Source organism: Notolabrus celidotus, chromosome 9, assembly GCF_009762535.1.
Source record: "Notolabrus celidotus isolate fNotCel1 chromosome 9, fNotCel1.pri, whole genome shotgun sequence".
Taxonomy (NCBI): domain Eukaryota; kingdom Metazoa; phylum Chordata; class Actinopteri; order Labriformes; family Labridae; genus Notolabrus; species Notolabrus celidotus.
The window spans coordinates 20,768,108-20,783,414 of NC_048280.1; the positions used below are offsets into that span (position 1 = coordinate 20,768,108).

The window sequence follows — 15,307 nt, forward strand, 5'->3', positions numbered from 1 at the left end:
ACTCCTCCACATGCTGTGGACATCCACATATAAACTGATTGACGCAACAATTCATTCATTTATTTCATGATTGATTATACAGTGACATAAACGCTGATGGCATTGTCATTTAACAGATTTTAATAATACATCTAAGAACTGAAACTAAATCTGTTATCCACTTAGTTTGGTTAAAAAAAAAAATCAACCATTACTACAAATTAAAACTCTTCATCCATTATAAGAAAATCACCTTCATTAAGACCGTTACATTAAAGAACAAAGAGACAAGCCATTGACTAAGATCTGAAAACATCTGTCAAGAAATAAATAGTCAACTTCTGGGTGTGACAATTGAAAAGAAACCCATCGACATGTAAGGAGATCAATCACATCGTATAGTCCCCATAACCATCATACTGAAGCAGTGCCTGACAAAGGAGTGAAAGGGCAGCATGATTTGGTCCCTTGAGTAGATGGTAAAGACAGGACTTTATACAGTTTCTTCATATTAATGTTCGTATAAAAGATTCTTACATTTAATGTATCCTTGATTAACAGTCTGAGCATGTGAACAAGTTCTGACCTGCTTTGAGTACCTCTGGCAACATTTGTCCGAATTGTTTTATCTTCATGATAAGATAATAAGAGTATCTTTTCATTTCCTTGTAAAGGTGTTAAACTGGTTTCCATCCTTTGCTTACAAAAAAATTGACTCACGACAGTAGTACAAGAGATGGCTGGTGTGGATAAAAGGAATAACTGTCACAATTTATACTTTCCACCAGAGGGAGCACCAGCCTTTGTTTTGGGCAGTCATTCTCTGTACACAGCGAGTCTTCTCCCTGCAGCCCAAGCGATCAACCTTTGATCAACCGCTGCACCGGCACATTCTTTACTCAACTTAGTGTTAGTGTTACATCCACAGTCGGGAAAACATAGGCACATAATGCACAAGTGATGTTTTCACTATCATCCTGTAAACTCACCCTCACCCAACATGGCACAGAACTAAACTTTGAGATAACCAGCGAAGGCCAAAAAACAGAGACACAACCTGCAGTACGTTAAATAACATTCAGTCTGTAGTGTTTGTAATTTCAGAGTTGGGTAATAAAAACTGTATTTCACAGATTGCTGGTAACATAGCAGATGAGACTAATAGACACTTCCGTGCTCATTTCCTACTTTGGAAACAAATGTTTATAGACATCTCTGAAATCAAGAAGTGTAACCTTGTTAATTAGTTCTGATGAGAACGGTTTGAGTCCTTAGTGAAAAAAAAACAAACAACATATTGGCTTATAATGCTGCACTTGGCTGATGGCTTAGTTAATGTGGCATTTCAGCTGCTCAGAGAGATTTTAAAGAGGGAATGAAACATGGGTAAAATTGTTTAAGAGGAATGATGGGAGGTGAGGCCATAGGGAAGCAAACTGCTAATCAGATTAAGGCTTCTGCTGTCCGTTTGAGCCACGCGAAGGAGCCTGAAAAGAGTGCAATCCATTCAGAGAGGCATGAAAAGAGCCTTTCCCGGGTTTTTCTGCTCGCCTCTCTCAGTCGTCGGCGACAATGGACAGAGCACGCAACTCGCTGAGCTTGGCCTCAGTCTCCCTCTCCCTCTGCTCATCAGTCAACCCTGCCTGGTCGATCTGGTCAGTTAGGTCGCTGAAGATTTTGTACATTTCAGTGAAATAGACCACCTGCAGGGGGACAGGAAGGAAAAGAGTCATTTGTGACAGAAGAAGAAAAAAAATCCCATCTCTCCTTGACTGGACAGGGTCAATCCACAGACATTTCTTCAAAGCCTCTCAGGAAAAAAAAACTTCTACTTCGAACTCTGCTCCACTTGCACAGTCTAACCTTATTTTACTTACACTATTTTGAAGCTGCTGGTCTCAAACCACTTCAACCCTGCTAATGAGAAGTGATTCGAGAGGAAAACAGGAAGCCCACAGATATCAAACAACTCCAACAAAGCCCCAAAAAACCCAGCACTTCAGTGGGTAGTGACCCTGCTTTTCTCTCCCAATCTGAACAAGAGATAGAGAGTGTTCGCTGAAAGCTTTCTTGACACTTCCCACCCCTGCTTCTTCCCCTTAGTTCATGAGTCAGGCTCCCCTGAGAGTTGCTTTGATGATTAATAGACTTTAATCACATTACAAGACTCCAGAAGAGTAGGCAGAGAATAAAAGTACTGGGAAATACAACCCCTTGGAACCCACACACACACATCTCAATATTTATTCATGCAGAGATGCATACGATACACCATGCTCTTACGGGGAAATCGCTAGCTTCTCTGAAACTGCATGTGTGTCCTACTGTAGGCCGAAACAGACCAAGACCAAGCAAGATACAAGTGGGAGAACTGCTTACTGATTTGCTCAGGGTCATGACAGAAAAAGAGCTAGGTCAAGCTTGAAATACTGATACATCACGCTTCTTATATAGAAATAACACTTGTCTCTGTTTGTCATGAGAAGATTCTGACTCTGTCAGGCAAAAAAAGTCAAGTTTCTAAGCCAGATTGTTCAGGCGTTTTTTAAGTGCTCAGTCTGAAAGACCTTTGGATGTTTATACCAATATTTGCCACCCAAACCACATGAGTGGGCTATAAGTATCAGGTTACTGCTGTTTGTGGGGGTAAAGCGGATATTTTTTTTCCCCAAAAGTGGCTTGTTGAAAGGGCCATCGGAAATGTCCATATGACCAGTGATGATAATGTACACCAGATCAGTGTCTGGGTGCCCTCTGTAGGAAAAGACACTCTACTATTACAATTAGTCGAGTCACCACGAGGAGTAAACTCAGCCTCACACAACTGTGACCACCTACGATACGTCGAGGAGCCTTCGGGTACAGCACAGCTTTAATTTACATGACTTCTGTATGTGCATTTGAACATACCATAGTCCCAGCTGCTTAATATTTATACAGAGAGGTCAAATTTTGACCTCTAAGCCCTCAACCATAATGAATTATTGAAGTCTCATTCTGTTCAGGAAGCCTTTAAACAATGGGAGACCACTGTTTCAAGAAACAAAGAAAACCAACTGAGAAAAAGACAAAAAAAAAAAGTCACAATTGAAGTGTTTTTGAGAATGAACAAATGCAGGGGAGATTTAAGACAATGTCTCAATTCAACAACATCTGTACAGGTGGACGGGTCAGGCCAAGTGTCCCACTGACAGTCGCTGGACGGGACTCTTGAAGCTCAAGGCTCACAACAAAGGCAGCCTTTGTGTCTTTTTCCTGCTGCCGCTGGGAGCTGAGCAGCAACAGCGGCTGGGAGGGAAGGGAGTGGAGGATGATACTGAGCACATGCAGCAGCAGCAAGAGGTCCTCTGCTCCACTGGCCACCCACGTGTGTGTGTGTGTGTGTGTGTGTGTGTGTGTGTGTGTGTGTGTGTGTGTGTGTGTGTGTGTGTGTGTGTGTGTGTGTGTGTGTGTGTGTGTGTGTGTGTGTGTGTGTGTGTGTGTGTGTGTGTGTAAACATGTGTGGATGCTCATTCATGTGTGTGAGCTACATGAATAAAAATAACAGGGACACAATGAGAGTGAATTATTTTGACTAATGAGAGCTCATGAATCGGAGTAAAAACCTGATTTCACCTTAAAAGACTAAAGAACCCAGGCTCAATTAGTAGTTTATTGCTAATTTTAACTTCAAAGTACTTCATAATGCTCTATCATTGCCATTAGGTCAAGGGTAATCTTGTTAACCAATTAGAAGTGTGCCAGTGACCGTCTCATAGAGGAAATGACATGGGCAGGCAGGTGTAGGGTGGGGGAAGAGGACATGGTGGCGCTCTTTCAAGACGCCCAGCTGCTTTAAGAGAAGCTTCAGGTTGGAGGATGACTTGCAGGGCTGCAGTGGAGCCAGACAGATGAGGCCTTCCTGGACTAAGCACAGTAGTGTGGGCCGTCGCTGGGGGTTAATCACATTAAGACCGCGTGGAGGGAGACAGACTGCCAGGATTATACACTCCCTTCCATCAGACACTCTATTCACTGTTTAACCAGCGATCAGAGGGCGTAACGGCTCATTGTGGGGTGGGTGTACTTGCAGGCATGAGCGCCCCATTATGTGTGCTTCCCCAAGGGCGACAATTACTAACCTGTGCCCTGATAAGTGCCTCAAAACTGGGCTGGAAGTAGTCGATGCGGCTGTGGTAAAACTTGGGCATCTCGTCAAGCAGCTGCTTGTTCTTGGCTTCGAAGTCTTCCCTGACCGGTCGCAGCTCATCTCTGGCCTAGGGTGTGGAGATGAGAGGAAAACAAAAGGACAGGTCTTCAAGCAGCCACAAGCAGCTTTTATTTGTACAGAAAATCCCCTCATTTAACCTCCCTAATCATGCCATTAAATGTTTTCACCACATTCTTCCTCAACAACTGGTGTTGCACATTATCAGACAAACAAAAACCTGTTAAGAAAAACAAGTTAGTACAAAGCATTTCAGCACTGGAGCCATCTTTAGTGTCCTTTTTTCTTATTGTTCAGAGAGATATTTGCCTAATTCCCACGGAGAAGCAGTGCAAAAAAAAAAGGCTGTAATCACGACCACAGTGAGGAGGAGTGGGTAATGTGGGCAGACTTGGCTGTGAGTGGACTCCAGCACCACTGATCTGTGTGTGAATGTATTAGTGGGTAGTCTACTGTAGGCATAGATTTATGGAATGCACAATGGATGTGTGTGAGAGGGTGAGAATTTTGTATTAAGGGGAAAGTTGCTATATTCAAACTACGACATATTGTTTAGCTGCAGCATTATGGTGTGATCATTAGTTAGTTTTCTTTACACATGCCAGTTAAATTGGCATACGAGCGTTTTGTCGGGATCATTTCTTTAAGTGCACAAGGATTCAAAGGGCAGGGATGCAGGGGCCTCTTCAAGGCTTTGTTCCCCTGACAGTGCTTTTCTCAATGTGTGTGGGTGGCTCGCCATGTGAGGATGTGTTAGAGGCAATAGCATAAGCAACACTGCAGCGCTATCTGTGAATGTGTGCACTTCTGTAGTGGCCTCATAGTGTGTATGTGTGTGTCTACAATTCTCAATTACGTGCCTGTAGATGTGCAGCAGTGCCTTTTTGAAAAGGCACTACTTGAGAGCCTGGTAGCTTGCGTGGGTGAAGAAGCGCACATGTACAGTATGCATGTGCTCAACTATTTTTGTTCATATCCAGTCAGCATTTGTGTCTTTTTCCACTTATTGTGCTCTATTCACAATACGCACAACATGTAAGAGCAAGTGAACTCTGCTCCTGTGCAGATAGAGGGAGCACTGGAGTGGACAAACACGTGCACACAGATGCACGCTTTAAAACTCACAGTACCTGATGTAGTTTGACCATAACGGGGCCCGTTTTTTCTTTCTCCTCATACTTTTCCACTTTGGATTGCAATCGTTTGTAGTCCTGCAGCGCCTGTTCCCGGCGTTTCACTGCCATGTTGAGGCTGGGGAAGACGCCACCGTACCTGCACAGAGGAAACAGACAATCTTAGAGTCTTCTCACACACACACACACACACACACACACACACACACACACACACACACACACACACACACACACACACACACACACACACACACACACACACATCTCTAATCATGTCTTCAAAAATATATACAGACATTCACACTCAAATGAGGAGGAGTGCAAATCACAGAATTTTTCAAGGGGAAACTAGAGTAACTGCAATAATTAAAACAGCTTCCTTTGCTCTATTAGATGCAAAATGCACCATTTCCTCTCTTAATAAAAGTCATTAGGAATTAATAAAATCTCTCCCCTCAACATCTTATTGTAGAGGTACTCTCAAACCCCAGAGGACAGCTCTGCATTAAGCTTCCTCTAATCTATTATCTAATTACTGTAGTTTGAAACGGCATGAAACAATTCATTTTGTGACAATTATCATATTCCTAATGAAAATATATTCTTACAACGAGAATCCTAGTCTTCAGCACTAAAAATAGGAAAACACTCATCTGTAACTTAGCAACAGGAGTCTGAGCTTCATCCTGGGACTTGTTGCACTGGTTCTATGGATGCTTTTAATGGGAAGCAGGAATACTGTATGCAGGGAATATTCAACCCCATTATTGTAAACAAATATATAAAAAATGTAAAGTGGATAGATGGATAGATAATGGTGTTAAAAAAACAAAGGCTACACGATAACAAATAAGTATGAATGCTGAGGGAAATAATAAAACACATGAGCTGTTGTTAAAAACCCTAACAGACATTTAGAGTTGAACTTATATCAACTATAAAAATACAAATTATTTGGCCTTCCTTTGAAACGCAAAGCAGTGACAGTGTTTTGAAAAAGCAGGTCACAATATTATTCACACAGGTGCCTGCTGCATGTGAGTCAGTGATAAAAATAATCGTAATGAAGAGTGAGATATAGCTTTTTGAATGACTCATTTAAAGCATTTCATCAACTGTGTAGAAGCACTACTACAACAGCTTAATATGTGTGCCTCCTCCCATAACGTTATTGGCCACAAAACGTGTGGGCTTCATGATTTATGTTCCTCTTAACGTCAGTCTTTGTACTGCTCTGTGCGGCTGAAAGGGAGCAACTGAGAACCTGTGGACTGATTGTGAAATATTACATGCTACATACTACGCCTGTGCACCTAAGCAAAGGGCTGGGGATGGGGGGGGGGTTGATGTGAAGTGAGACTCAGTCAAACAAGCAGGGATTGTTTACTACAGGAAGTTAGGCAAGGAGTGGTCTTGTAGCGTTTGAGTGACATCACGGAGCCTAGCTCAGCCCAGCCCTGCGGCCCACGCTCCACCGCTATTTATAAAATACCACTTTGGCCCAGTTTATGGCAGGGGTGGATGCCGATCCTCAAGTCTACTATCTGTTCCAGTGTACACATACTTGAAGTGCCAAGGGATTACGTAACTGCCCTCTAGGCATGACTGCACTCCAATACGATTGTATTGGCTGATGACAACGTAGCGGCAAACCAGCTTTCAGGCTGATCGCATTCCTACCAGCACACTTCACCTGACAGCAAGGGGAAATTTCCTCATGACACACCGCACTGGTCTGCAGTTTGTGTTCGAAAGTGGGACAAAACTGACAACCACCACTATCTCTGAGCATTACTGAGAGACGGAAGGGCCATTGCTCTCCTGGCACTGGAGGAAAAGAAGGAAGAGCTAGACAAAGCCAATTGCTTCTTAACCCTTTCCTATCCTTCCCATCCTGGATGGAGTCCTTCCAGCCTTACTCTTACACTTAAGGCTCTTTGTGCCAGGAGTTAAGGTGACTCAGCTGTGTCAAAGGCTCCAACGCAGCAGAGTCCCGCTGAAGGTAAATAAATATACTTAGTAATGAAAGTTTGGTCTATAACTGTCCAGGCACCGGATATTTCCCTTGATGTCCTTGCATGGCTGAGCAACTACCGGTCAGCTGGCTGAGGCTGCATTTGCGGTCGTTTTTTGCTTGAATGAGGTCTTACGCTTTTTGAGGGCTGTGTGGGGGCCAAGGGCACACCACTGTCCATGTGACAGGTCAGGGTGTGGTGAACAAGCTGGATGGAAATAGCATCTGGACCAGTGAGAGTGTTTATGAGCAGCTGCCAATCCACAGACAGGCCAGGCCGACCCGTCAGCCAAGCCCAAGTCTGGTCTAGACACCCTCAGTCTAGGGAGGCAGGCTGTTCCCCTCGACTACCATCACATAACTCACTTCAGCAAAAGCACACAGTAAACCACTAAAAATACAGGAAAGGGCATTGTGTGTGTGTTAATTACCCCTCCAATGTGTCAAGTCTCATATAGGGCCGGAAAAGTGTTCATCACATGGCAACTTGTGTTAAATTATGCTCACCATGAATGTTAAAAAAAATACTACCGGTTGTGTAAATGGCTTAAGGGCAGTGGGCCATGGGAATTTGAGTGAGTGACGTAGGTGCCAGCAGAACCTCCTTTGTCTCAGCAGGGGAGAGTTTGATCTGCTGCAACTTGCCTTTGTCTGTTGATCAAAACTCAGACAACTCACGCAGCCGGCTTGGTTACATGATACACAAGATAAGAAAGAAAAAAAGGTAGAAATAAAATCCTATGAATAAAAAAGTGGAATCAAGAGAATAAAAAATAAACAAAATTGTGACAGACTTCAATCCCTGCAACTTAAAAAAAAAAAAAAGAATCATCCCCACATCTAAGGCTAGATAGTCTAGTTGAATCCAGGCCTCACGACCTGCTCCAGGGATAGAGTCCTTCCTCTGATTGAGAGAGGTGGACATGGCTTGTCCATTCAGTGCTCAGCCAGGGCAGAGGTCTCAAAACAGACTGGAATTCTGTCTCATCCAAAAGAGCAACAGAGCAGAAAGGGCTAGGTTAGGAGGCCGAGATAACACAAATGCCTCGGTGCCCACGCACTCCCCTCCCCGCACATAAACACAGTGATGTCACTTAGTGACCCCGCTGAGTGGTTGAATTCACGTCTGGGCCTGAGAGAGACACACACACACACACACACAAACACACACCGGGGAGGGGAGGGTGGGGGATGCTTTTTTTTTTGTTTACTGTACATTTTACTATACCAAGAATTAAGGATGGATGCTAAAAATTTTGAGAGCAATCACACACTGATACAAGCATGACACACAAACACACACAAACACACACACACAAACCATTCAAGGTCTTCCATTAACATTAATGTTCTTCTTTCAACTCTATCCTAATTCTCAGACACAAGATCACCGACAGAGTATTTAGAGATGAAGTAAACAATAAAAAATATTCATTAGTGATGGACTAATGGAATCTTAATGGAAGCTTTAAAGTATAGTAGCTTTTGTGTCTCAGTTCTATGTAGAGTACACTTTGATAAACTAATAACTAATAGAGCAAAGAGGAAAAAGTTAATGAAAGGTCAGTTTAGCTTTAAAAAGGCATTTAGGAAATTACTTCCTCTGCTTTATTTCAGAGTCACGTAAACCCAACTTTATGGTCAAATATCATCTTTGTTAGGCAGCGCCTCCTTCAAAATCTGGGTTAGTGTTTGTCTGTGTGTAAGTTTGTGTTGAGAGTATGCACTGTCCTGAGACAGTTCTCCTTTTCAACCAATCCCCGGCTCTGGGCCCAGGAAGCTGGGCCCTTTGCCATATTGTGAGCCTGCCCACACGTCCGCCTGCCGCCCACCAGGAAGAGGAAATTAGAACCATTCCATCCTGTCATTGCTCCGCCACCAGAGCACACGAGGAAGACAGGGTTCACATTCACACACACACACACAGACGCACGCACACACACACATACACACACGCTGACCCTGCCTATTCATGTTTTATGAAGGAATCTCTTCACATTGGTTATTTTTTTAAAATGAACTAACAGGCTTATGGGGTTAAACACAAACTTGCAATAGAAATGTGCACATGCTCTCCTAAACAGCATATGGTGAACCTCCTGGGAGGAGCCAAGAGGAGGAAGCTAAACCTTAACAAGCTCTCCGGAAGACGGGTGGGATTGTCCAACCACTCCCTTCAGAACCTCTGCTTTGCATGTGTATGTGGAGTGCTGTGTGTATAAGTGTGTGTGTGTGTGTGTGTGTGTGTGTGTGTGTGTGTGTGTGTGTGTGTGTGTGTGTGTGTGTGTGTGTGTGTGTGTGCATTTCTAAAAACGTGAGACTTAAGGAATGGAATAGTGCTCACTGCCTGCTCAAACGGGGGCGAGTATTAGGAATGAAAACCAAATAAACTTTCTTCCAGACACACACTTACACCACAGCTGAACCACTCAATTCATTTTTACAGTCTGTGTTACTTCACTGCAGGACTTCCTGTGGTACAGCACCACCGGGGCGAAGTGCAGACCGGGGTCAAATAATAAAAATGTTATGGGGCATTGCTCTGAGTGTCATATGGATTTACCACATCAGGAACAATGATCCAAAAAAACTGTGCAACAATTCTTTTACTGTCTCTACATGGAAAACTTCACCACTCCTTTACTCCACATAAATCTTAAACTTACCATCAGAAACTATTGGACCCTGTTCCAATATTGATACATTTATAGCCAACCTTTGACACGGACGCAACAAAAAAAAGCGGCAAGAACTCAAAGGGACACTTACTTTTTCAGAGGGTCGATAACTGTCTTCTGGATCTGGTTGACCTGTAATGTAAAAACAACTGTTAATATCTGCAGTATGCACCGCTTCAACCAGGGATGTGAAATTACAAATTGTTATTCATTGTCAACATGAGTTACATCAAAACTGGAGTCGGAACAAAATAGCTTGTACGTCTCACGCTCATTAGCTGCTAAGTAATGCCACTGAACAAACATCTGCAATTGTGTATATTTCAAACGGAGCACTCAAGAAGAAAAAAAAGGGGAGGGGGGGTGCCTGCAAAGAAACTTTCGTGACGTTGACTCTTTTATTGTACACAAGCCCTGAGGAGAAAACCCTGAATATTCATTGAGCCTGCGATACAAAAGGATGAAACTGTCAAGGGACGGACATGAAAGCAAAGCCCCACTGATTTCAAATCCTGTGGAGGGTGGGCTGCCGTACAAGATGAAAGTTCTTTACAAACAAACATTTTAACAATAACAGTTTATATTTTTCTACATTCTCCTTCTGGTTGCCAGAACCGACAGGGGAGGGAGGGAGGGGAAGGGGGGGGTGTTAAATGGAAGTAAACGAACATCTCATCTCGAGGCCTCCAGCCCCGGCACCAAGTCTCACCGACAGAAGTTGGTGCACAATTAATAAAGTTTGCAGCATCATTTACATTGCAGATTCAAAATGACTCTTACTACCAGATCTTCCAGCCTGACAGACTGCTACGTTAACCATGCAAACGAGTCAAGTGAGGAGTAAATGCTAAGTGTGGTGGAGGAGACATTTAAAACACTGAGATGTGAAGTGACAGCTGCATGAGAACAGTGAGCAGCTCCACTAATCATATGTTCACTCGCTATTGGAAGGACAGTCAATCACAGCACAACAAGGAAGCAAGATCGCAGCTGTGCTTAGTAAAATGCCCTGACCATCTATGAGAACATACAGCAACACTCACTGCTTCACACCGGCACATTTCCAAGTACAAAATGGTTGATTGTGGTTTGAGGGAAAACAGAGAACCAATAACAAAATAAGTACATGGGAATTCACATTTTCTTTGTTTTACATATTCACACCATCCCCCCCCTCCCCGACTCGAGCTGCGCCGCTGCTTCTAAGGTGAGAGCATGCAGCGAGGAGGGAGAACAACAGCGGCAGATTTGCTTAAGCATGCTGATGCCCTCTACCCTCTGCCCCTTCCCACAGAGAGGGGGGGCAGAGCTATTCCTTGGAGGCCCCCCAGAGCCTGAGGCCGACGCTCAAGCAGTAGTCTCCATCAGTGAGTCACGGGGCAGAGGCCATCCTGGCACACAGGCCTCCCAAAAATACACACAGATCGCAGAGGAAATCAATATCCCTCCAAACGGAGCATCCTCTACTGCGCTGCCGCCATCTACACTGGGGCTCAGCTTCGGCAGCAGTGTGCCGGCGGGTCTGTGCGCCCTCCTCAGCCCCAGAAATAAACACACAGACCTGGGCCACTGCTGCCTTCATTATCGCTGCACGTTTTATCTGCTGGCTCTCTCACTCGCGGGCCCTGCGGCAGAACATCTCGTCTCAACACTGAGAGAAGAGCAAAGGGTGGATGCTTTTGTGTCTGTTTTGCTGGAGCAATAGGGTTTGCTGTTGGTGCCGTCAGAATCAACAGTCAGCTTGAAGGGAGAAGCTGGAGTAGTGTTCGAGTGAGCCGTGCTGGATTTTAAACACCTAGCAAACCTGAGGTGATATTCCACATAGCAGACTGACCAAAAAAGTGCTCACAATCACTATTCTGCCTTCAGCTCACTTTCAGCCACTCTACAAACAGAGCCACACAGCCCTGCCCAAACCTGGAACTGAACATTGTGTTATGGTGAGGATTTTTATTTAGTAAGACTGAAAGAACTACTGAGAAAATCAGGTGCGACCTAGCTGTCAAAATCTACTCTGGATCAAAGTGTGTTAAAAAAAAACCTACAACCACGTCAATACAGTTGGTGACTGTTGTCCTCCTCAAGTGAAAAAGTGTTGCTGCCTCGCTGAATCACTGTCAAATACATCCCAGTCACAGAGCCAAACTGAAAAACTAGTCAGCATGGAGCCAGAATATGGAATCACAGCTATGCACTACAAAGAAAAGCTCCACTTTCTGCAACTAGAGAATGCTTAAAAAGGGAAAATGCTAAATTACATTTAAAAGGATGAATTTCCGAGGTGATGAGGGTACTGGGGAAGGGGGGGGGTGCAAGTTCGAGCACGGCTCAACACTAGTAAGACTTTGTCTTCAGCTCCAGATTTGTACACAGTTAAAATGGAAAACAAAAACAAACTGATATTCTATAGAATGTGGAGAATGTAAAAGTTACAATATACTGCAAACAGTCAAACTGGCAGGAGTGCTCTCCTGGGCACTCGACCAAGCCAAGTCCTGGAACATACGCACCCCGGGTTACAAACCCACACTCTGTCCAACCCACATTCTACTTTGTCTAGTCACTCAAAATTGCTCCTGTAAAATTTGATGAGCTGTGAGAAGTCAGTCTGAAAGACTGGTAAAAGCCAAAGAGAAAAAAGGAACAATATATGTCTGCTACAAAATAGTTGCTCCAAGTTCACCTTAGATGTTTGCATATTTTTCATTCAACAGAGTCGTTTTTCTTTCTTCGTGACATTAAGATTGATTTGCGTTACAGCAGGAACAAAATTGATGGGTTGAGTTTTTAATGATGAGTCAGAGTTTTGGTTGTAGAATGGACACTACTGGAGAAAGTAATTTGATTTTCTATGGAAATCCTGTTGAGTTCAGGTGGTTTTGAAGAAAATATAAATCATGGCTGCTGAACCCAATCTATACTGATCAGGCTGATGTACTTTTCGCAACATTCTACCCCATAATTTACAGGGGAATAAAAAAAACACTTAAAGGATGCACTTTTTAAACAACAGCGTTTTCATTTTTCCCACTATTGTTTGATCATTGTTGTGAAAGGGTCATGAAATCACTCCGGTGCACAACTAAATGTGAAAAGAAAGGGGAATATTTTTAAGGCAACAAATGTGAAAAGCCCAGAACACCTAACAGCAGGGCAATGAGTCAAGAAAACACAGATGGAAAAAAGTCAATCGGTATATGCCTTGGTGTGATCTCTTGTGTTCTCCTGTATTTTTTCCTCTTAAAAGTCTACTCTTCATAGTGCAGTGCCTTGAGGATGCACACATGCGGTGCCACTATGATTCACATTATAACTACCTTTGGCGATGATTCTAATCAAAACCTGAAGTGCACCCGGCGAATAATCTGGAGAGGCCTGACAGCTAAAGAAGAGATCTTCACACAAGTACATCTGTAAGAGAACGAGCGTGCTGTGTTGCTTACAGTTCTGGAAAAAATGTCAGCCTATCTACGATTTCCCCTCAGGACAAAACATACAAGAGTGAAAAATCATAAAAGACACAAAGTAATGCACTCCAAATCAGCAAATACTCTGAAACATAAACAAAGGAGGTAGGAGGAGATGTTAGTGGAGGAAGTTATTACATTTACTTACACTACAGTGTGGCTAAATTATGAATGACATTGTCAGTCTGTCGTCTGTGACTTCCTTACTTTTCTTAAGTACCTCTGACAAAATGTAAAGTGTGGGGGGTTTTCAGAAATGGAAATTATCAATGGTAACCCTTCAGATGGGGTAACACCAGTTAAAAAATACATGAGATAAAAAAATCTTTTAAACATAAGCCAACAGTTTGTTTAAATCATAGAGTGTATAAAATATGGACGTAGGATCCATGAAGTCACCCATCTGTTCTGAAGCGCTGTTTTAAGGCCAATCGTTGGTGGCAGCCATATTGCTGCTGTCGAGCGATTGTGACGTAAAGAGGCGGGCTTTGAGCCTCATAGCCAACAGCTACAGTGTTCCCGCCAAGCGGCAACCTCCGGTCTCAAACGATGAAGCCCATGCAGAAGTGCTATAAACTGCAATACATCGAAAATCTGCTTGAGGCTGGCTGCAGAAACACCAGAAACCACATAGGAATGAATGGGGAAAAGACGATCTTTGCAGCATTAATAAACATGTTTACAGCCTGGTTCAAAAAACAGCTTGGCCCTATGAAGCTAATCTCTCTATCGGCACACACTGTACGGGGGGTTAAATTTTTTTTCTAACGTGACGGTTCAGAAGATATTAAGATTACCAGTTTTGCTCAAATAAGGACATGACTGACGTGACTCCCGGTCGGGAACAAAAAGCTATTGGCTAAGAGGCTCACACTACGTCACACTCTGCCTTGTTGAGTTCCGCATTTCCAATATGGCTGCTGCGTCAGACGATTGGCCTTAAAACAGCTCTCAGGAACAGACGGGCGACGTCACGGATACTACGTCCATATTTTATACAGTCTATGGTTCCTGCCTGTCAATCAAGTCAAGTCAAGTCAAGTCAAGTCAAACTTTATTTATAGAGCACATTTAAAAAAACCTCAGTTGACCAAAGTGCTGTACAGATATTAAAATACAATATAATCATACACAATATAACAATAAATAAAAACAATAAAATAATAGTAGGAGCTCAATTTAGGAAATACAAGAGTAAAAAAGTAAAAAAGCCAAGGGTTCTTGCTCAGCTGGGACTGACTGCAAGGAGAAAAGATAGGTTTTCAGGAATCAAGTCAGCTGTGCATCTCATTGGAAGACTCATAATCTCAAAACCTTTGAAATTGCAGCATTAGAATAAAATTCACCCCCCCCTACAGTGTGTGCAGATCGAAAAATTAGCTATTCAGATTACACTCGTCTTTTGAACCAGGATGTAAACATGTTTATTTCTGCTTTAAAGATCAGCTTTTTTGAATTGGTGTGTATGTGGTATCCGGTACTTCCAGAGACAGCCTCAAGTGGATCCTAGATGAACTGCAGTTTTTAGCGCTTCCGCATTGGACTCCTATTTTTAGACTGGAGGCTGCCGCTTGATGGTAACCCTTCAAGACCACATATGGTAACTACCACAAATAAAAAAATAAATAAGATTAAAAAAACTTTTAAAAATAGGCCAACAGTTTGTTTCAATTAGTAAATGAAAACATTACAACAGATTTGTCCACTACACAAGCTGCACAATCCTTGTATGAACATTATGAGAAGCTTTCCATTGTATGAGTTATTTCTAACACCAGTGAGTCACAAATGCATCAATCTTCACAGCTGATAACCAGTAGCTTGAG

The 15,307-nt window shown here is 43.1% G+C and overlaps 1 protein-coding gene across 1 annotated transcript in view; it reads right to left on the reverse strand.

Moving 5' to 3' along the window:
• Nucleotides 1-38: 38 nt before the first annotated feature.
• Nucleotides 39-15,307, reverse strand: part of bin3 (bridging integrator 3) — a 38,685-nt gene continuing 23,416 nt past the window's right edge. The window contains exons 6-9 of the mRNA XM_034691067.1: nucleotides 10,106-10,146; nucleotides 5,317-5,458; nucleotides 4,101-4,235; nucleotides 39-1,682 (exon numbers count right to left, since the gene is read on the reverse strand). Coding sequence (XP_034546958.1) covers nucleotides 1,536-1,682; nucleotides 4,101-4,235; nucleotides 5,317-5,458; nucleotides 10,106-10,146 — 465 coding nt within the window. The 3' untranslated portion in view covers nucleotides 39-1,535. The remainder of the gene's footprint in view (nucleotides 1,683-4,100; nucleotides 4,236-5,316; nucleotides 5,459-10,105; nucleotides 10,147-15,307) is intronic.